The sequence below is a fragment of the Cricetulus griseus genome, chromosome X (assembly GCF_003668045.3).
Source record: "Cricetulus griseus strain 17A/GY chromosome X, alternate assembly CriGri-PICRH-1.0, whole genome shotgun sequence".
Taxonomy (NCBI): domain Eukaryota; kingdom Metazoa; phylum Chordata; class Mammalia; order Rodentia; family Cricetidae; genus Cricetulus; species Cricetulus griseus.
In genome coordinates, this window is record NC_048604.1 from 83,813,899 (window position 1) to 83,836,528 (window position 22,630).

The window sequence follows — 22,630 nt, forward strand, 5'->3', positions numbered from 1 at the left end:
CCCACAGAGACCAGAGTGTGTTGGATCTCCTGAAACTGGAGTTATGGATGGTCATGAGATGCCTGAGCCAGAGAGGAAGGACTTTATTACATATAATATAGGGTACAACATGAGCTTTGTGAGGTCATAGGTTATCTTTGAGATCTGTAGGGGAACCTGTAGCCATGCCTGCTTAGGGGCTGGCTACAGGTCGTGGTCAGGGTGACATAGAGGAAGAGTTTCAGTTGGCTGGGTTTCAATTTCAGGTTCACCCTTTTGGCTTGCTGTACATACTGCTGCCACGCTGGCTGGCTAGGTTGCTCTGTAAGTAAGGCTTTTCCCTATTAAATGCCCTTATATTTCTACTTGGCTCTGTATTGGTAATTTCCCACTATATCTGGAGTCACACAAGGCTATCATCATCCAATTTCAGCAGGAAGTAACTTGGAGGATGCTACGCCCCCTTTCCCCATTGTTGTCATTTAGGATACTGTATATGCTTTGTTAGGGATAGTTTCCTATTGTTTATGGTTGGGATTGGAAGGAGGTGTTCAGGCTTGGACACCTCTCTCAGATGACTTTAGGGTTTAGTTAAAATAGATAGTTAGGATGTGACATAAGCAGATTGTTGTGTCTTATGTTTCACCTTTATGATTGTTAATTTTGGATGCTTTACACTGTTAAGTTTTAATGCTCTTTTAGACTAAATGGGGAATTGTAGGGGAACCTGTAGCCATACCTGCTTAGGGGCTGGCTACAGGTCTGCCTGACCACGCCTGTGAGGACATGGTCAGGGTGACATAGAGTGAGAGGGTCAGGGCTGCGTTTCACTTTCATTTACCCCCTTATGGCTTGCATACAGACTGCTGCCACGCCGGCTGGCTAGGTCACTCTGTAAGTAAGGCTTTTTCCTATTAAATACCCTTATATTTCTAATTGGCTCTGTATCGGGAATTTCCCACTTTATCTGGTTGTCAGGAATGGGATATTGGAAACCTACACCCCATTTGGGACAGGCTGTGGGTTCCACCAGGCCTGCCACCTAGGCCAGGAAAGCACACTTTCTCCACAGGTGCTCCCGCTCCCAGCCAACCCTCTGTGGCTGAGCTGCTCAGAACCATCCTCCCAGTCTCTAGCTGCCTAGAGTCAAGTTAGGCCTCAGTTTTCAGCAGAGGTTTCCCCTGGACGCTGCTGCGGTAAAACCACATCTTTTTTCAGTGGTTGTAGCCACAAGGCCATATACTCTCTAAGATAACCGCAATGGCTTTGTGACCTCTCTCCACTGCTGCCAGTGACCGTTGCCAAATGCTGCACAGAGTAGCTGAATGCCTATGCTACTTGCTGGTCAAAGATAGTTACTGCATCAGGAGTAGAAATCAGGTAAAATTATGGCAGGATATTTTTTATTTGCTAAAATTGGTAATATTTTTGCTTATTATGTGAATTCAGTGTTTGAGGAGGATGCCAATCTGCCAATTACCAGCCTATATACCATAATGGCAGTTAGCCTGCTGGTATAAATAATATTACTAGCCAGAGGACTCAGGAATAGGGATAAGGATAACCTCACCACCTGCTTGCAGGAAATAACAGCTTTATGCAATGAGGTTTTGGAGAAAACATTAGGTCAGACCACAATTGTGCAGCAAGTGGAACAGAAATTGGATGATAAGCTTGGCTCTGTGTCCAATCCACTAAAGACACAGCTGTCTGTTACCCAAGATGTGATACAGTGTATTTCTGATAAGATAAACACAGAGAAAACCCCCATGTCTGAGGCCTTAGAGGCTAGGCTGTCAGAAGACCATGACGAGCTAATGAATATCTGTAGCCAGCTAGAAACTCAGATAGACAATGTTACCCAGCAACTAGATGCAAAGGTACAAAGTACCCAGGATAGGGCTGAAGAATTGTACAATGCCATTCAATCAATTATTGAAGCATCCAAGGTAGCTGCTTACAAATTTGAGTCTAGATATGAATGTTTGGAAGATAATTTACAGTACAGGGCTGACAGATTACATAGGTCCATACAGTCGATTGCTGAGGACTCAAAATCAGCAAATCATGACCTCGAATCTAGACTCCAATACCTAGAAGGCAGTTTCCATACCATCCAGATGCTGCCTAAGGATGATCATATTCAAGACCTAGAAAAATGTGTAGAGGAGCAGTTAGAGCAATTTACAGATTCACTAACATGCTTGGAATCTTTTATGATTAAGGAGATTGAAACTTTCCATAAGGATATCATTACTAGGCTGAAAGATCATTGGGATGCCTCAGAAGCAGATTCACTCCAATGCCAGGCACCTACTCCACTCAGGTATCATGACTATTCTTCTAAAGTTGTTACTCATACACCATTAGTGGACCCAGCTACCATGGTAGAAAAGCAAGCTTCTAGGAAACACCCTCATGGATGGATGGCTTTTGAATGGCACCTATACAGCTGAAGGATCTTAAGAATATTAAAGAATCAGTTGTCTCATATGGTCTCCATAGCCCATACGTAAAACAGCTATTATATTTATGGGCAACCTTTAACAGGGTGACACCCACAGATTGGGAATGATTGGTAGCAGCTGTACTTGAGAATTCATGCCAAATCCAGTGGAAGGCATTGGTGAGGGAAGAGGCAAAGCTCCTTGAGCATCAGGGAATAAAGGAAGGTTTTAGAGCCCCTCTAGATAAGCTTCTTGGTCAGGGTATTTATGCTAACCCAGAGGCTCAAGCTGAATATGATGATGATATACTGTCCCTATGCAGTAAAGCAGCATTAAATGCCTGGGATAAGGTTCGTGAGCCAGGAGAACACCTTGAAGCTTATACCAGAATAGAATAGCAACCTACAGAACGGTTCCTGGATTTCTTACAAAGGTTAACTAGGGAGGATTGCAGGTAACAGATCCAGAAACAAGAAAATCAATTATATATACAACAGCTTATGAAAATGCAAACCCAATATGCAAAAGAATACTTTTGCCTTTAAAGATCAAATCAGCTCTGCTAGAAGAATGGGTTTTGTATGCAGCCAACATTGATTATAATGTGCAAGATACTGGAGCTTGGGTAGGAGAAGCCATTTCAAAAGGTTTAAAAAGGCAACAAGAAATTAACAGGTCTAGAGGTGAGGATGCAAGGGCTTGGGAAGTAGAAGCACCTTATTGAGGTAAACATATGTACCAAGAGGCTAGAGGTTACTACTATTATGAACCGAACCTTGGGTAGGAAGAGCCTTCCCCTGGAGACCACGAAGGCACCAGGAACCTAGATGTTTCAACTGTGGTAAAATGGGACATTAAGAGAAATTGTAGACAAACGAATTCTAACAATGCCTCATATGGAAGGTCACTGCCTATTGGATTGTGTAGAAGATGTGGTAAGGGCAGACATTGAACCAATGAGTGTAGATCCACCAGGGACATACAATGAAACCTGTTAATGTTGGGAAACCCCGAGGGTGGCTTCAAGAAGGCCCCCACATCTAGAAATGTCGGGTCATTCCAAGTAGCAGTGGGAGACAATCTCTCACAGGACAAATAGATAGTTCTTTGTATATTGTGAAAATTGATACTGCTCAAGATGCTAGTTTGAATAGTGATGAAGAATCAAGTTTGAATGAACAAAATGAGAAACACCTATTCTGGCAAGTTTCTATTAATGATAAGAGGCCTCAGTTGAAAGTGAAAATTAATAATAAAGTTATTTCTGGCTTAGTAGACACTGGGGCAGATGTAACTATTATTACCCAAAAGTCTTGGCCTCAGATATGGCCTCTTAGAGAGGCAAATGTACAATTTTTAGGAATTGGGACTCTATCTAGAGTTCAACAAAGTGTTAACTCGGTGTTTTGCATTAGACCAGAAGGACAGAAAGGGATACTGAAGCCAAAGGTGGCAGACATAGCTACAAATCTCCAGGGTCGTGATCTCGTAAGCAATGGAATACTCAGATTAATATTCCTCAAGTGTCAGATACAAATTATGTACAATCTTTAGATAACCGAAAAGATCTGGTAAGATGCTATGGAAAATGGTTACCAGCCATCCATGTTGTACAGAAATTAGGTACAAATCATGGACCTTCAGAGGAACCAAAGGACCTGCCATTGGATTACAAATGAACCAGTTTGGGTAGGACAATGGCCTATGATCTCTGAGAAGCTAGATGCTTTAGAAATGTTAGTACAGGAACAGCTATATGCTGGACATATAGAAGAATCTACGAGTCCTTGGAATTCTCCTGTATTTGTTATCAAAAAGAAGTCAGGTAAGTGGAGAATGCTGACAGACCTGAGAGCCATAAATAAGGTAATTCAACCAATGGGCTCTCAGCAACCTGGAATACCATTACCTTCCTTAATACCTAAAGGATGGCCTATCATAGTCATTGATCTGAAAGACTGTTTTTTCACAATACCTTTACAGGAAAATGATAGAGAAAAATTTGCATTTACTGTACCAACTCTTAATAATTCACAGCCAGGTAGGAGATATCAGTGGAGAGTTTTGACACAATGAATGCTAAATAGTCCTACATTGTGTCAACACTTTGTACAGCAACCTTTGGAAATAATTCGTAAGAAATTTTCACAATCTCTTGTTTATCATTATATGGATGATATTCTTTTATCAGATTCTAATAAGGAAACTTTGAAACATATGTTTGAAATGGTGAAGGAAGTTCTGCCTCGTTGGAGTTTACAGATTGCTGCAGAAAAGATACAAAGAGGAGATTCTATTAACTATTTTGGTTATAAGATACACTTACAAAGAATCAGACCTCAAAAGGTACAAATTAAGAGAGATCGTTATCAAATTCTTAATTCTCTTCAGAAATTATTAGGGGAAATTTCTCAATTACAGATGATTATTGGTGTAGAAGGACATGACTTAAAGCATTTTAAAATGGCCCTTAAAGGTGATAAGGACCTAAACAGCCTGAGAATATTATCTGCTGAGGCAGAAAAATAGTTTCAATGGGTAGAAAACAGAATATTGGATGCACATGTAGATCGGATAAACCTTAATTTAGACTGTATTCTGGTTATCTTGCCATCCAGAGAATACCCTTCTGGGATTCTGATGCAGAGGGGAGATACTATGTTGGAATGGATATTTCTGCCACATAAACAGAATAAAAAGTTAAATACATATATAGAAAAGATTTCTGATTTGATTTTAAAGGGCAAATTAATACTTTGTCAACTGACTGGAAAAGATCGAGCAGAAATTATAGTACCTTTAACTAATGAAGAAATTTCTTCCTTGTGGAAGAATAATTAATATTGGCAAATAGCTCTTACTGACTTTTTGGGAACGATTAGCAACAACTATCCCAAAACTGACAGAATTAAATTCATAAAAAAGACAGTCTGGATTCTTCCAAGTATTGTAAGACAAACTTCCATTTCTGGAGTTCTTACCTTCTACACTGATGCCAACATATCAGGTAAGGCAGGTTATAAAGCAGGTGAGGTAAATAAAGTAGTTCAAAGTCCATATATATCTGTACAGAAGGCAGAATTATATGCAATTCTCATGGTACTTATGGATTTTACAAAACTTCTTAATATAGTTACTGATTCTCAATATGCAGAGAGAGTCATGTTACACATTGAGACTGTAGAATTCGTTCCTGATAATACAGAATTAACCTCATTGTTTTTACAATTACAGGAAACAATCAGAAACAGAAGTCATCCTATATGCATTACACATATCAGATCCCATATGGTTCTTCCAGGCCCACTAGCCCAAGGCAATGATGAGATTGACTGTTTATTAATTGGATGTGTGGTAGAAGCCTCAGAATTTCATAAGAAACATCATGTAAATAGCAAGGTTTGAAAAAAGGACTTCTCCATTACTTGGCAACAAGCCAAGGAGATAGTGAGAAACTGTCCTACTTGTTCCTTTTATAATCAAACTCCTTTGCCAGCAAGTTGTTATCCCAGGGGCATTCGGGGAAATGAGGTTTGGCAGATGGATGTCTTTCACGTTGCAGAGTTTGGAAATTTGAAATATGTGCATCATACTATAGACACGTTCTCAGGGTTCCAATGGGCTACTGCTCTTAACTCTGAAAAAGCTGATTCTGTTATTACACACATGCTATAGGTGATGGCAGTTATGGGTATACCTGCACAAATAAAAACTGACAATGCTCCAGCATATGTCTCCACAAAATTGGAACAATTTTTCAAATATTATAACATAAATCATGTTACCAGTATACCACACAATCCTACAGGACAAGCAGTGGTTGAGAGATCTAATAGAACACTTAAGGAGATGCTCAACAAACAAGCTTGGAAGACCCACAAAACATAGGTTGCATAAAGCTTTATTAACACTAAACTTTCTTAATGCCAATGAGAACAGACAAACTGCTACAGAAAGACACTGGAATATGGAGAAAACTGCTGAACTGAATCAGCCAGTATACTTCAAAGATCTACTAACCTTTGTATGGAAACCAGGACATGTGTTACGTTGGGGTAGGGGTTTTGCATTGGTTTCTACAGGAGAAGAAAAACTTTGGATACCATCAAAGCTGATCAAGATTCGAGTTGAAAAGGAAAAACCCCTCGACGAGGAGAAATGATAGGTATTCTACTAAGTTATATCTCATAAACTAAATAGAAATCTCCCAAAGGAAATGGAAGTGTTTTGCTTTTATCTTCACAGGAAAACTCATCTCCAGAAGTCAAAGGACACTGCATGGGTAGACACTTAAGAAGAAAAGCTAGCTATAACCATGAAACTAAAGGTACGTGCCATATGGTAAACTTTACAAATGTCTCTCAGAGAACTCTATTTCTCTTTATTTCCTAGTCCCTATTCAATTAAACCAATGCTGAATTTAGAAGTGGATTTGGCTTTCCTCCTCTAAAATCCAAGCACGTTGTTTAACTAAATTTTAGAGTTTCTGTATTGTATCAATAAGCCAATTGATGTAATACAGAATAAAAGAAGAATTTGGGGACTGTCTTGGTCTTTTCTTGGATCTGTCTTTCAAGGTGTACACCCTTTCGTAATTGTTATGCTCCCATGATTGCATTCCCCAGCATGTGTACATACACAAGCAAACATTTCTCTGCTAACTGTTTATGTTTGAGTCCCACACAGCCAATTAAGACCTGCCTGACAGCAATCCATGGACACCATGGAAAGAAAATGGGCTACACCTCCTCGATTGCACTGGATTGAACTTGCTCCATTTCAACTGACACTCCGGCCAGAGGTTCGGGTACTTACTTCAATCAAGTTGAGGATTTGAAGCGAGATCTTTAATCAAGCTTATTCCATCTAACATGGACTGGATACAATCCATTCAAGACTCTCACTATAATAACATTTTCTTTCTACAGGACCCCACAAGGCTCTGGTCATCCCAGTTCAGCAGGAAGTAACTTGGAGAATGCTATGTCCCCTTTCCCCATTGTTGTCACTTGGAATAGTATATATACCTAGTTAGGGATAGCTTCCTATTTTTTATGGTTGGGATTGGAAGGAGGTGTTCAGGCTTGGACACCTCTTTCAGATAACTTTAGGGTTTAGTTAAAATAGTATGTGACATGAGCAGATTGTTGTATCTTCTTATATTTCACCTTTATGATTCCTAATTTTGGATACTTTACACTCTTAAGTTTTAATCCTCTTTTAGACTAAAAGGGGAATTGTAGGGGAACCCATAGCCATGCCTGCTTAGCGTGGTCAGGGTGACATAGAGTGAGAGGGTCAGGGCTGCGTTTCACTTTGGTTTTCCCCCTTTCGGCTTGTGTACAGTCTGTTGCCACGCAGGCTGGCTAGGTTGCTATGTAAGTAAGGCTTTTTCCTATTAAATACCCTTATATTTCTACTTGGCTCTGTATTGGTAATTTCCCACTTTATTAACATATGGGAAAAAACTGCATTAGGTAAAGGAACAAAGCACAGCAGCAGAAGCTAAAATGGAAGATACCATGAGTAATAGAGCCAAGAAGCAGGGGGAAATTGAAGAGATGGAGATTTTAAGTGGAAATTTGTTCCCAGTGTAGTTTAAAAGTAGAATGTGAACAATGGCTTTCCTTTGTTACTAATATAAAGTACTAATTAATAGTACTTCTTGACAAGCAAAACTAAACTCAAACCCAAACAAAGAAAATGTGTTCAATCCTTATACAAGAATTTGAGCTTAGTAGCATTTAATGGTGTCCCAAAATATATTCCTTGTGTGCAATGTGGTTTATAATTCATAATGTGAAAATAACAAATTAACAGTCAAATTCCTTGAGAGATGCAGGTTATAAATGCTCACAGAGCAATTATAAATCAACTATGTCTCTTTCTATTACAAAAAGTATATCACAAAACATTGAATGCCTAAATAATTAAACATTCAATTTTAATGACCTGTCTCAGAAATAGGTAAGAACAATACTCAACAATAGCACCCTGAACTAACAAACAAACAGAACCTCTCAATTTGTTTCTTAAATCTTAGCTAGCATTGCTACTAGTACTTGAGGATAGTAGTAGAATAGTTAGGGACTATTCCCTGCCGTGAACAAAGATACACAAAAATTCAACAAAAACTTAGATAATTGAACTCAGACATGTATAAAATAAACCATGGGCAATAGGGAATATCAAAATGATTTCACACTTAAAAAATAATGCACCTTTTCCCAGAAAATGAAAAAAAAAGAAAAAACCTACACTTTGTTACAAGTGTAAAACAGTACATTTGACTATGTTTAATGCCATTCCTACTGTCATACTTAATAAACTTAAAGTAAGGAGAAACTTAAGATGTCAAACATTTTATACAACAGACACAATATTTCCTTATAAATATACAGGAAAGTATTTTTTCCTGACACGGTGTACAAAACCAAATGTCTTTATTTTACTTTACTTTGGAGGTCAAGGTTTGACCAGGCAATCAAACTAACAAATAGCATCAGCAAAACCGAAACAACAAACTGATGTCCCACTTAAAATAATAAAGATTGTAAAGGGAGAAAATATATTTGGTTGTTATTTGAATATGACTATCATACTCATGAGACAGTTTCTACTATTATTATTAATAGGTAAATTTAGAAATATCACTGGATATGTATTTAATATACAGAAATAAATTATGTGTTTCTAGATTACATATCCAGAGAAGAAAAGTAAAATGCATTTCATTTACTGGAGTTTCAAAACACCAACTATGTTATATTAAGTCAAATAAATCCCATTCTGGATCTTTGTGATAAAAATGGGAAAACAGCACTAAAAGCTTAATAAACATTATTCAAGGAAACCTAGACAAAAGCAGAGGTATATTATATGTATCTGTAGATAAGGTGACTTGGTATTGAAAGATAATTAGCTGATCTACAAATTAAATAGAGTCCCAATCACTGTATAAGAAGGCTTCATATAAAAATTGACAAGACATATCTATACTTATTTAAATTAATGCAAAATACAAAAGCGTATCTGAATAAGAAGAGAAAACATATAGGTTATGCCACCAGATATCAACTGTTTTAATAATATAAATGTGTAAGTGTATGTATGTATGTGTTTGTGTGTGTGTGTGTGTGTGTGTGTGTGTGTATTGTTCAGTCATACAATAAATTTCCAACACATGCATGAGCCTCAAAATATGCTAAGAAAACTTAATTAAGCACAAGGGGATACATGCTGTACTTTTTTACTTATACAAAATATATGAACTAAGTAAATCAGAGATAGTAAATGGAGAGGTTATCAGGGAGTAAAGAGAACAACTCTTCCATGGTTTTTAGAGTTTTGATGTGAGGCTATGGAAAATTTTAGGAACAGATGATGATTATGATGATAGTTGTAACCAATGCCAATGATTTATATAATAAATGCTTACTTGACAAATTTGGTGATACAGATGTTTTATGGAGGATTTTAAATAATAAAGAAAAACTATCCACTATAAATTTTAAATAAATGAAATTTTATGACACAGTTAATTGTATATCAATGAATAATATAAATACAACAAAAAGAGTATAATCTGTCATTGAGCTACTGTTATTCTGGTTGACAAACAAAATGTAAGCAGATTCATACATGGATAGTCATTTGATTCATGGCAGAGTTGTAACTGTTATATAGTAGAAAAATGTTTCCTTTGAATAAATACATGCTGCTAGGTAAAAAGAATTTGGATTTCAATATAAGTTTTTGTGTATAATTTGGTTTTATAAATGTATTAAATTGATAAGCATTTTATATTTTACATCAATCTTAGAATGCATCGTAGGTGGGAAGACAAAGGCTTGCAAGTAAGGTAACTGGAAATCAATTACCTTTGTGAGAATACTAATATGCATTATAAATTACATCTATATTCCAGGTCTTAAACAATAATTCTGCACCGCAATACTTGCTGAGCTTGAACACCTCACTTCAAGTTAATTGCATTATCAATGTTTAAACCTATGGTATTACTTTTCAAAAGTGTATTGGTCCTTTGATCATTAATGCAAAGTCATCCACTATAACAAATTATTTTCCTTTTATAGCAAACTATACAGCCAAATCAGACAGTCAGGTTACAATCCCAAACAATAATTCACACTTCTGCTTCTTTCCAACCAAATACTCGGGAAACAACAAAAACACAAACACTTGTAACACTTAACACATGTGACAGGGAAGATGGTTAATGTCTAACCTTTATCCACTGGAGATTTGTCTGTTTGAGCTTATTTTCAAGTTTATCTTGCTCTTCTGGTCTTATGGGAGCACTTACAAGTACTGCTCTCCCTGTTTCATTTAATTGTTTTAGAATTCCTTGGCGCAGGGGCAACTCTTCTGCCAGCAACTGGAACAGACAAATACAGCATTTAAAATGAATTACAGTGCAACTCCAACTACTTCTGTGTCGCCTTTATTGATTAGTCTATCAAAGTGAAGTAACATGACTGAAGGTCCACTGGCACCTGAAATACCAAATACTTCCACAGAGTGCAGAGCTGATGGGCTGAAACATCTGCATCCAAGTAGACAAACCTCCCTAGATATGACCACTTTATTTTACTCTATTGAGAGTGTTTTAAATGAGAAATGTTAGATGAGATGTTGAGCTCTAAAACAACATAATAAGCAGTCATCCTAAAAGTGTAGGCTTTATCAGAAACAGAGCAATGCGAATTACTCCATCATACATTCAGGTATTTTAGTGTGCCGTCATGTAGAATATCATCCCCTCTCTTTACATATATTATCTCAGTTCATCTATACATATGGAAAACAATAATATGAAGTATGAATGATAATAATAATAATAATAATAATAATAATAATAATAATAATAATAATCTGGAGAAGTTATTGTCATTTGCATAGACAAAAGGTGAGACAGAATATTTAAATATAAGCTGCAAGGTCTAAAGTCTAATAAGTAAAAGAGTAGTAATTCAAAAAGTGTATTTCACCCTGCAATTTAAATTTGTGATCTTCTATTTAGCATCAAATTGTTACTCTCATTTCCCCAAGATCAAGAAACCACCATGACATTTATAACTACATCTTATTTAGAACTGCAGCATCCAATAGAGTAGCTACTAATTTTTTTTAGAAAGTTTTAAATTTCTTCAGTTGTTCATACAAACCAATTTTCAAAAGACACATAGAGTTAATGGATACAGAAACAGGTAATGAAAACCTTATCTATCTTTATAGAAATTTCTCTTGGATGATATTATCTAGGTTGTCCAAGGAGAATGGAAAAATCAATGCACATTTATTCATAAATGAATGCTGCCAAATATGTCCATAAAATATACTATCAATTATGATATTTCATATGACACTCAATACATTCAGGAAAGATCGCTTTCCAAGAATGGACTATGCTTGTTTTTCCCTCCAGTGGTGCAATGGCCTACAAATGCCTCACAAAATTCTAGTACTGAATTGTCAAATATATACTATCATATCTGATATATAGTGAATCTTCAATATTTGTTTACTGAATTATGAAGCTATTTTTCTTTGTGCTCTATGCCATTATAGGATATAATTTTTAAGTTTTTTGTGGTAGTATTTCTTTCTTTTATTTTTTTATTTTTTTTTCATTTTTTATTTGAATTACAAACAAAATTGAATTACATGACAATCCCAGTTCCCTTCTCCCTCCCTTCCTCCCCTACCACCCCCCCAACTAAAACCCTACCTATCACATACCCTTTCTTCTAATGTACACCTGACTCAACCTTTCTGCTCCCTCATGACCTCTGAATCATTCCGCTTCTTCCCTTCTCATTCTCGTAGTTCCCTGCCATAATTTTAAGTTTTGTTTCACAGAAATAGAGTTCATTTGAAGCATAACTTGCTTGAGTAAACCAACTGAATCATTGATAAACAATTCTATTTCCATTTTATTTCATAAACATCTACAATGACAGAAATAACTAGTTATAAAATTCCATATGAAGATTAAATAAATTTGGAGTTATAAATAAATCTCATAGTTGACACTGATATATTATTAATTTTAATTCTTCTTTCATTCATGCATTAAAATAATACATTTCCAAAAGTTTTCCTTTTATAAAACTATTAGAAAAATTAAATTATCTGTGCAATTAGGTCACATCAATGAGCCAGGTGAGGTAATAGCAGATATCATAGCATGTCTATTTAACCAATATGGAATGTGATCCACTGTGACAATTTCAATATTCACACAAAATTAGATAAAACTAAAGTCTACTTTAGATTAATCTAAAATCTTTAGCTAGTGGCTCAAGTAATGTTATTTATTTGATAATGAATATCTTCACAAAGAAATGTTCTTTTTTAGCGAGATTTACAGTCTTCATTTAGAACTAGAAAATTCTGAAACAAGTCTAAAATTAATTTCAAGAATTTTAAGTTAGTACTCAAAATAACTGTCATATGCTATGCATGTGTAAAGAAAATGTATGTTTCTAAACACACACATATGTATGTATGTATGTATGTATGTATGTATGTATGTATGTATGTATGTATGCATGCATGCATGCATGCATGCATGTCTGCATGGATGTTGATTGGCAGTCATTTAGTAAAGAGGAATTAAGGCTGGGAGAAAACACATTGGGAAGAACTACAGACAACATCATAATGGACAGCAAATCAATTATTCAACACATTAAAATAGTTTTATATATGCTTTAAACAAATAGGCCCTGGTGGGTATTTTAGTACACAAAATTACCTTCACTTGTTCAAGCTTTTCTTTTAGCTGCTGCTCATTTCCAAGTGGAGTATTAGTAATATTATCTGCTACTTCCAACCACAAAACAAATTCATTTAAATCTCTTTGAAAGTCTGACAAGACATTCTTTTGTTCTTCAATCCTGTAGAAAGAATAATAAAAGTATGGTAAATAGCATACCTCTCAAGGTTTGAAAAAAAAAAGAATCAAAGACATAGCAATCACGTTTAAGAAACTCACAATATAAGAGATATGAATAATATATAATTATCTTTAAGCATTTCATTTACAGCCTGGCTGTGGTGGCACACACCTTTATTCCCAACACTCTGGGGGCAGAAGCAGGCTGATCTCTGTGAGTTCTAGGCCAGCCTGGTCTACAAAGTGAGTGCCAAAGTAAGTCTCCAAATCTACACAGAGAAAGCCTGTCTCAAAAAAATTTTCATTTACATTGAATAAGGTCAATATAATATTTCAAATACAATAAAAATTGGTCAGGAAATTGTTTTAAAAATCCCATTAGTTGTTACAGTTGAGGAAGGCTTCACTGTCTAGGCTGTGGTGGCACTCAAACTTAGAAAATTCTTGGTTGTGAGGGATGCCGTATTATACTGAAAGGTATTTAGTAGCATTTGTGGCCATGGTGAAAAGATTCTGAGTTGTGGTAAACAAAAATGTCATGAGTCCTAATATTTCCTCCTGGCTAGAGGTGTGCAAATTTTCTTTTCTAGGAAACTACTGCCGTAAAACAAATACATTATGTGAAGCTGCATGCTTTACAAAAGGCCTTATTGAAGAATAATTAACAACTTAAATGACAAAAGTAAAATCAAAAGGCATAAAATAAAACACTGGGCAAATGTTTCCAAACTTACACAGTCTTTTTAAAAAAGATATAAAATAAGAAAATGACTTCTAATTTATGATATCCTGGTGGATATTTTTAATTATATAAATGAATATTTTGTATGCATTTTACTTAGCCATGAATTCATTTTTAGATATTGGATTGGAATACTTATGGATGAGCAGAATGGTTCATAGTTAAAATGACTTACATTTGCTTTTGTCATCTTTTGGGATATTTAATGGAAGACTTTAATTGAAGTATAATATACATATAACAATGTACATATATAATTATATAGCTTGATGAAAATATAAAACTGAGACTCACTGTGTAGAGAAAGAAAGAAAGTTTTATAAAGAAGTACCCTGCTTCCTTCTCGTTATCGCTAACTTCAAATATATCTGGTAATCTGTCACCTGCATTATTTTGTAATGTAAGCATTGTACAAAGGTAATAATATCATATGTCATCCTTTATGTTTTGCATTTTTACACTAAAATTTAAGTTTATAATTCTACATAATTTAGTGTTTATTCATTCTCTTGGGTGTGTAGTAATCAATAATATTCAACATGAATATTGATGGCAATTTGGGTTGTTTCTATGGTTTTAACATTTACTTAATAATTGATATTTTGCATGAAGCCAATGAATGATTATTGATAATTTACTGCCCTCAAAGAAATTTATTGCTAGAAATCATAATATAATATATCCTATCTTGAGGATTTCCAATTGTGTGAGAAGTACCAATGTTTTATAGTAGTTTCTTTTATCCCCACAGTTTTTTTTTTGGCTGGGAATTTTGAACTATGTGTTTTTGTCCACCTTTATTTATTGAATAATATTTATCTATAAAATCTACTTTTCCTTTCCTCTTCTTAACTCTGAAATTTTCATATATTTCACTTTTTTCTTATCCATTTTTAAAGAAAGATATTCAGTACTTTTTATTATAACGACTATGCAAGTATTTAATGCTTACAGAATTCTTTACTTGAATTTTGTGCAAGATTTCCATTGAATTAGAAATTATCTTTTGGATTATAGAAGGATATTTTATAACTGTTCCAGTTTATGGGAAAGAAACTTTAGACATGAAGAAACATGAATTTTCATATGAATTCATAGCATTTGCTCTTTTACTTTTCAAAGTCTAAACTGAGTGGCCCTTAGGGCAGATTTGGTTTATGGTTTGATTTTATGCAGTTTCTGAAAAAAAGTACTTCATCTTTACCCATCTTTATAACCACTGGTCTCTTTGTTGTGTTCTTCAAAAACACTAGGCAGACTTGCTCTTCTCTCTGTCTTGAAAGTCTTTTTCTTCAACTTCAAATATGACTGCCTGTCACCTCAAGTAAGTTTTACATGAAAATCCTACTTGCAGCTGTACTCCCCTCAATGTTTCTATTCTTTCTCCCTGTTTTTGGCTTTCTTTTTAGTCCAGGAAATTAGCATGTTCCATCCTTTGGTTTTCCTTCATGTACTCACTGTCTCACACACATGAAATAGTACTACCTTAGTGAAGGCTTTGTATGTGGTTATTTGCTACTATAATGTTTGTTTTCTGACAATGTCTGGGATGGAACTGATGCATAATAAATATATGGTAAGTGCATAAATTAATGGGCCTATCATTCTTTTAAATTTTATTTGCCTTTCTGTCCTAAATGAATCTTTCCCATTCTTTCCAAATATGGAATGTGAAATGTTGCATAATTTGTAACCCCATTGTGTACTACAGTATTTCATTTAAAGACACATTCAACTAGAGGATATTAGGTACCATTATTTTGTATGCGAACAAATGGTGGTAGGTGGTATAGGGGGGAAAGCTGCCAATTAACATGACACCACATAAAGGATTGAAAAACAAAGACAACTTTTTGTCATATGCCTCACTTGGGTATATATAAGTAAAATATAAGTTAAATGACTGAATTATTACTAAATTGTTCCCCAGTTTTGAGTCTGGCTATCCTGCATCAGCTTGCCTTTCAGAGTATGGGGGAAGTGGAAATTTTTATTAGTAGAATTACTGCTACTATTGCCTCGATAGACCTTAATGGGGAAATAGATTATCTCAGCTTCTGGCAGTTTGCGTAAGAATGTGGGATAGCATTGTTTATTTTAAGATTTGGTCTTAGATTAGAAGCCTCAAATACAGAGCAAAATTTCAGAAGCTTCTAGTAACTCTCAAATTATGTGATTGCATACTTACACTCTTTTACTTTTTTCTTTTTTAAAATTATACATACTTTATTCTCATTCAGATTTACATAGCTAATTATGGCAAAACACTATAAATATTATTTACAAACTTTCTTCATTTAATATTCTACTGGGAATAGACTTGAGTTTAGTCAAGTCATAGAACACTTGCCTCACACACGTAGGGCATTGGGTTCAATCTCCATATGTACAAACACACAAAAATTAAACTTAATTGTCATAGGTTATTAATTACTCTGAAAAATATTTCCTAAGAGTGAGAGTGATAGTTCCTGGAGTTCTTTCTATGTTTTGGAGATTAGCCTTTTGTCAGATGTGTTGTTATTTTGATGGGGAATGCACTGAATCTTTAGATTGCTTTTGGAAAGATGGCCATTTTAGAGACGTCTGGCAAATATATATATAATATATATATATATATATATATATATATATATATTTATACTGGCCAACTCCTGCGACCAGGAAAGACTTCCAGTGGAGGGATTTGGACACCAACCCAGTCACACAACCCTTGACCTACAGTCTGTCCTGCCTATTGGATGTGCTGGGTGTAAGAGTGGTGCAGTGCTTGTGGGAGTGGCCAAGCAATAACTGCTCTAGTATCAGATCCATACTACAAGAATGACCCTACCCCTGAGATTGACTTGAGTGCCAGGACCCAGAAGCTGGATGGCCCATATGCCTAGTATAGAACCATACACAATTGGAGAAAACAGGTCAACATAATGATACCTATTGATATTCTGCTATCTTTAGAGTTCGGTGACTACCCCAATTTTTTGTCAGAGAGGCTTCAGCCAGTAACTGATAGAAACATATGCAGAGACTCACAGCCAAACATTAGGTTGAGATTGGGGGATCCTGCTGAAGAAAGGGAGGAATGGTTGTATGAGCTAGAGGGTTCAAGGGCATCATAAGAAAGCTCAAAGAAACAACTAGCCTGATTTTATAGGATCTCAGAGAAAACCAGGAAGCCTGCATGGGACAAACAAGACTCTCTACATATATGTGACAGTTGTGTAGCTTGGTCTACTTGTAGGACTCCTAATAGTGAGAGCAAGAACTGTCTCTAAAGTTTTGCCTAGCTTTTGGGAGTCTATACTGGGCTGCCTTGTCCAGACTTAATACAAGGTGAGATGCTTAGTCCTACCTCAACTTGTTGTGCCTTGCTTTGCCTCCATGGGAGGCCTGCCACTTTCTGAACAAAAACAGGGGGGTGGATTGCATGGGGCCAGTGGGACTTTGGAGATGGGAATGGGAGGAATGGAAGGAGGAGAAACTGTGGTCAGGATATAAAATTAATAAATTAAATTAAGAGAGTAATAAACTGTAAGTGGATTTGCCATGTTTCACCATTTCTTTGTTACAGGTATTTAGTTAATTTTTCATTGCAAAGCAACTTTACAACATATTTCTTTATTAATTTTGACACATGTACCTGACAGATTCTTTAGGATAAGAGAAAAGGAAAAGATATAAATCTTATGAATTTCAATATTCATTGTTAATTATTATTGTAATACTGACATTAAAGACACGAATGAATTATCACCAATTCAAAAACCCTATGTTCCCCACACTTTCACTAGTTTTAAATACTTCTTTTTATATTTTATACTAAGTAGAAAAATTACCATGAATATTATGTAGCTTCTGTTGATAAAAGCGCTACCATATTATTCATATAAAATTTCCCAAGGTTTCTATTGTCCACTTTCTACTATGCATTTCTAATTTTCTGTTTTTTTATTTGTTTTATGTAATTTTTTATATTTGCATAAATGTTTATGGAGAACACATTTCCAGTTCTTTTTCATCTTTTAGACTGTTTTTGTCCTTGTTTGATTTTATTTCACAGTTAGATGTTTTAAAAATTGTATGTTATAATTATTTACATGTTGATTTTACTCCATATACATTTTTTTCACTAAAAATGTAAGTATTAATCTATCTTAAATGCATTTAGAATTAAGTTTCTTACTGTAGAGTGTTTCTAGAAATTAACATTATATCTTCTGCAAAATTAGTTCCATTGATTTATGAAACATTCTTTTATAATATTTCATACTACTAAGTTTTCATTGTTGAACAATAATTTATATGAGTTTTTCTAACAAAAATCATGGAATAATTAAAATACACTTTAAGGTGGCCTTTTCTGCCACCTTAGATTTTTTTAACTCATGTAATAGCCTACTTGTTTAAATTATAAAATAAATCCAAGTGAATGAGTGTAGTTGTATTAAATCCATAAATTAATTTGTGAAAATCAATATCCTTCAAATGTAATTTGAAATTTCAAATGTAATTCTGCTGTATTTTGTGATTGTCATTTGTTTGGGCACTGAGAATATTCAGGGTCCATTTGTGCACTAAAAATAATTTAGTTCAGTTTATTATTAATACTCAATATTAGTTTGAAAGGCAGTAACTTGCAGATGATTTTATGGACTTTAACTGCACAATAATTTAGAAGACACTTAAAGAACCTCTGAATAAAAGAAATCACTAGGAACTAAAAGCCATAGTTAAGAGCTTTGCTGATATCTCTTTACACGTCAAAATTTTTTCTCTATTTTATTTAATTTTTAAGAAGTACAATATATTTTAAAATGTGAAAACATTCGATAGTCATTTATTGTCTTGATTTTTTTATATAATTCAAATACTATATAAAAATGTGGTACAAAATTCCACTGGGACCTTGTTATAATTTGCTTCTCCAACTGACTATGTTTTCTGAAATTTCAGGAACCTCCACTTAAATTTTGAGAAGCTGCAATTTGAATCTACATATTCAGATGATTGCAGAAAAGCAAAGGAACACAGCATTCCCATGCTTGTGTCTTGACAGAACAGGTTAAATGCATTTTATGTTGGTATTCAACAGATGAAGTATTTTTTGTATATCTACTTGCTTAATGCTTATGGTAGGATTTATTCAGGCATGTGGTAGTAATAATAATGAATGGAATATTTAACGTTTCCCATAAGCAATTAAATGTGAAATATTTTACTTCTAGAGGCATTTCAATACATTTTGCTCTTTTTCTTAATTAATGGCGTCCATGTGAAATACAGCTCTATTAAAATTTACACTGTAAACATTGGTGATTCCATTGAAGGAAGACTATATCATCATAGGCCAGTAAATGCTATCAATGCAATTTAATGTAAATTCAATATATTTACCATTAACTCTTATAAATAGTTCTGTGGGGATGCTCTTATTGTAAGAGGAGGACACTGCCTAATCTCCATGTCATGATTTCTACTGTGACAGTTCATGTATGTGCATTTATCCAGGTCTGTAAGCCAAGTACTAAATATTGCCATGTTGGAACTTTTTCTAGAAGTTAATTCATCCTCATTTTGCTTACCTAATACTCTCAAAACAAGAAAATAAACTTTATATTTGTACACTTTATATGCAGACATGTGATGATGTACCTCATTTTCTACATGACAACTTTGCAGGTGTTTTAGTCAATGTTGAGAAAGAAAATTTAGAAAAAAAACAGATAGAATCATAACATACATACACACACAATAGTCACTTATAATACATACATTACTTTTAAATTGTATAATTTATCATATTTACTAGATCATCATGAAATTTCTCCATTTGTATTTCATTTATAGAACTGAGTCCAAATTCTTATCATAAATGTTTCATAATGGAATTTTCATTGTGCGAGATATAAAATTTTAGTCACCAAACTGAGTTTTCCAACAGATATCATTGTCATCCTTTGTACAATCTGTCCTATACTGCTAAATTCATGTACAGTGATATACTAGAAATTTAATTCAAAGTCCACCACACACACAACTACATTAGTGTTGTTTTGTGGATAGTTTATTTTCTATGGCATGTGTCAACAAATTATGAAAAGTAACTACTTGCTTTGTTATTATAAAGTGTTTCTTCTAAACATCTATCAGTTCTAACTATATTTTGGCCAAGTGTGCAAGCTTATATGCATGGAGGTATTTATAACACCTGTAAGAGTGTGCAAGAGAACTATGTCAATTCAGATTATTGTGTGCCATCTGACAGCTTTATTTTTCTTTTCTGACAAGCTATTTTGACATTTTTTCCCTGGGGAAATATAATTACATATGATTACAATGCACCAAATGTTTCTCATGGTTCACTAGTGTCTGGTTCAATATAGAAATGGATCTCTCATGTGTACAATTTTAATTCTATTGCTGGAGAGTAGAGATTTTAAACAAGGCAAAGAAATAAAGTATATTTATGATGGCATAGTGACTAATGCTTCAGGAGGACCAAAAGCAACTGGAAGTAGTAAAGAGTGATAACAAGTCTGTGAAGTGTCAGAGAGTGGTCAAAATTCAGTGATGACCAGGAAAGGACTCACTGAGTTAATGACACTAGAGTAAAATGCACATGGTACAGACTAGCTTGCTCTTTGTTGAAAATCTCAACTCTTTTACTTGTTCAGCTATCATTTTCCAGTTTCCCTTATGATTTATTTACAGCTGCATGACTGGTGTCTACCCGTGGATTATAAATAAGAGTAACAACTCACAGACTCCAGGTAACACTCATAACCCAGCCTTGATCCTTGCAACCCAATTTAAGTCAAAGGGGATCATTTTTAATTTTTCTCTTTGTAACAGAGAAACTGAAAGCCAAACAGTCAAACTGTCAGTGTCTCAAATGCACACAAAAATCAAAGTATCACTGAGAGCCTCCAGAGTCACCATTCGGAGCAAAGCTCCTTGTTCACCAGAAACAATGTTTTAAAGTTTGATTTCCTGAGAATTTCCCATTGTGTTTAGCCAGAGACGTGTGCTTTTTAAATAATAATATATAAGAAAAGTTAAAATCACTTATGTTCTGACTGTACAGTACACTTACATCTAATATGTGGTTAGCTTTATTCTGACAATGAGAATCAGAAGATATGAAAATTCACATATAAGATATTCTGCATATGGCATAGAAAACAGGTTTAGAGATAAGTGTGCATGCTGATCTTGCAGAACACAAGAGTTCAGTTGCAGATGCCTCATATAGTGTGTCATATTCAACTATAACTCTAACTCCAGAGTTTGTGAAGCTCTCTTCTGGCTTCTACAGGTACTCACACATGTATGAACATACATACAATTAGACCCATACATATACATAAATTATAAACAAAGTCTCTGTTTCTTAAAAGTCAGTTCTCTGTACAATCAGAAAAATACACATGACATTAAAGTTTCTCCATTAAATATTCCTTTCCACCTCACTGGATTATTATTTCATATGATTTAACATTATGACAGCTAATAGGAAAAAATAGACAGCATATGATTGCAAACATTGATTTTGTTTAAATTCACTGAAGTTTTCCAACATTAGAAACAATGCCAACTTAATATGCAATCAAACATGAGAAATATTTAGTAAAACAACTCATGTCTCTGGTTCATTATTTTTATCCTTTTGAAAATCTCATTCAAAGTTCTTTTCATATTATTCTTACTTACTAACTCCAAATTAACTGCATTTTCTTTTATAGTTTTACATCTTTAATTTTGACTATGATTTTATCTTCATATTATGATTGTTATTACTGTAATTATATATTTTAATTATTTCAGGTACTCATAACTTTTATTCCACCAAAAGTTATCTATTATTCTATACTAAATACACTAAAAATACAGTATATACAGAAGAAAAGCAAAAATACACACATGTACATACTGAGAGAGATGGATATATAGAGATAGAGAATCAGAGAGAGGGGAGCACGGAGGTGAGAGAGAGAGAAAGAGAGAGAGTACATTTCGTTCACTACTTTCATCTTGGAGATTAAAAAGGTAAAGGTTATTTCTATTTCATTTATTTGAAATCTGAACACAATCCTAGATAAGTTTTCCAGAATTTCAGGTTACTATTCTTTAAAAGATTATAGACACTGGAGAGACAAGAAGCATTACAGTCCCTGAAATAGCAGTTCCTGAAGGGAATTTGTGAACCTACAGGGAATCTATGAGGTCAGAGGAAATCCAGAGAATCATCATACTTTGAAAAACTGTATTCCCCAAAATTCGAAAATCTAATGGAAACTGACAATTTTCTGGATAGATTTCAATTACCAAAATTACATCAAAACAGATAAGCAACTTAATAGACCTATAACCCCTAATGAAATAGAAGCAGTCATCAAGAGTCTCCCAACCAAAAAAAGCCCAGGGCCAGATGGCTTCAGTGCAGAATTTTACCTGAAATTCAAGGAACAGCTAATACCAATTCTCCTCAAAATATTCCACACAATAGAAGCAGAGGGTTCATTGCCAAACTCTTTTTACGAT

At 34.5% G+C, this 22,630-nt stretch overlaps 1 protein-coding gene across 3 annotated transcripts in view; it reads right to left on the reverse strand.

The window, feature by feature from the left end:
- Positions 1–22,630, reverse strand: part of Dmd (dystrophin) — a 1,637,847-nt gene that overhangs the window by 799,568 nt on the left and 815,649 nt on the right. For all 3 annotated transcript variants that reach the window (XM_035449892.1, XM_035449894.1, XM_035449893.1), the window contains 2 exons: positions 13,207–13,348; positions 10,675–10,824 (listed from right to left, as the gene is read on the reverse strand). In XM_035449892.1, the coding sequence (XP_035305783.1) occupies positions 10,675–10,824; positions 13,207–13,348 (292 nt within the window). The remainder of the gene's footprint in view (positions 1–10,674; positions 10,825–13,206; positions 13,349–22,630) is intronic.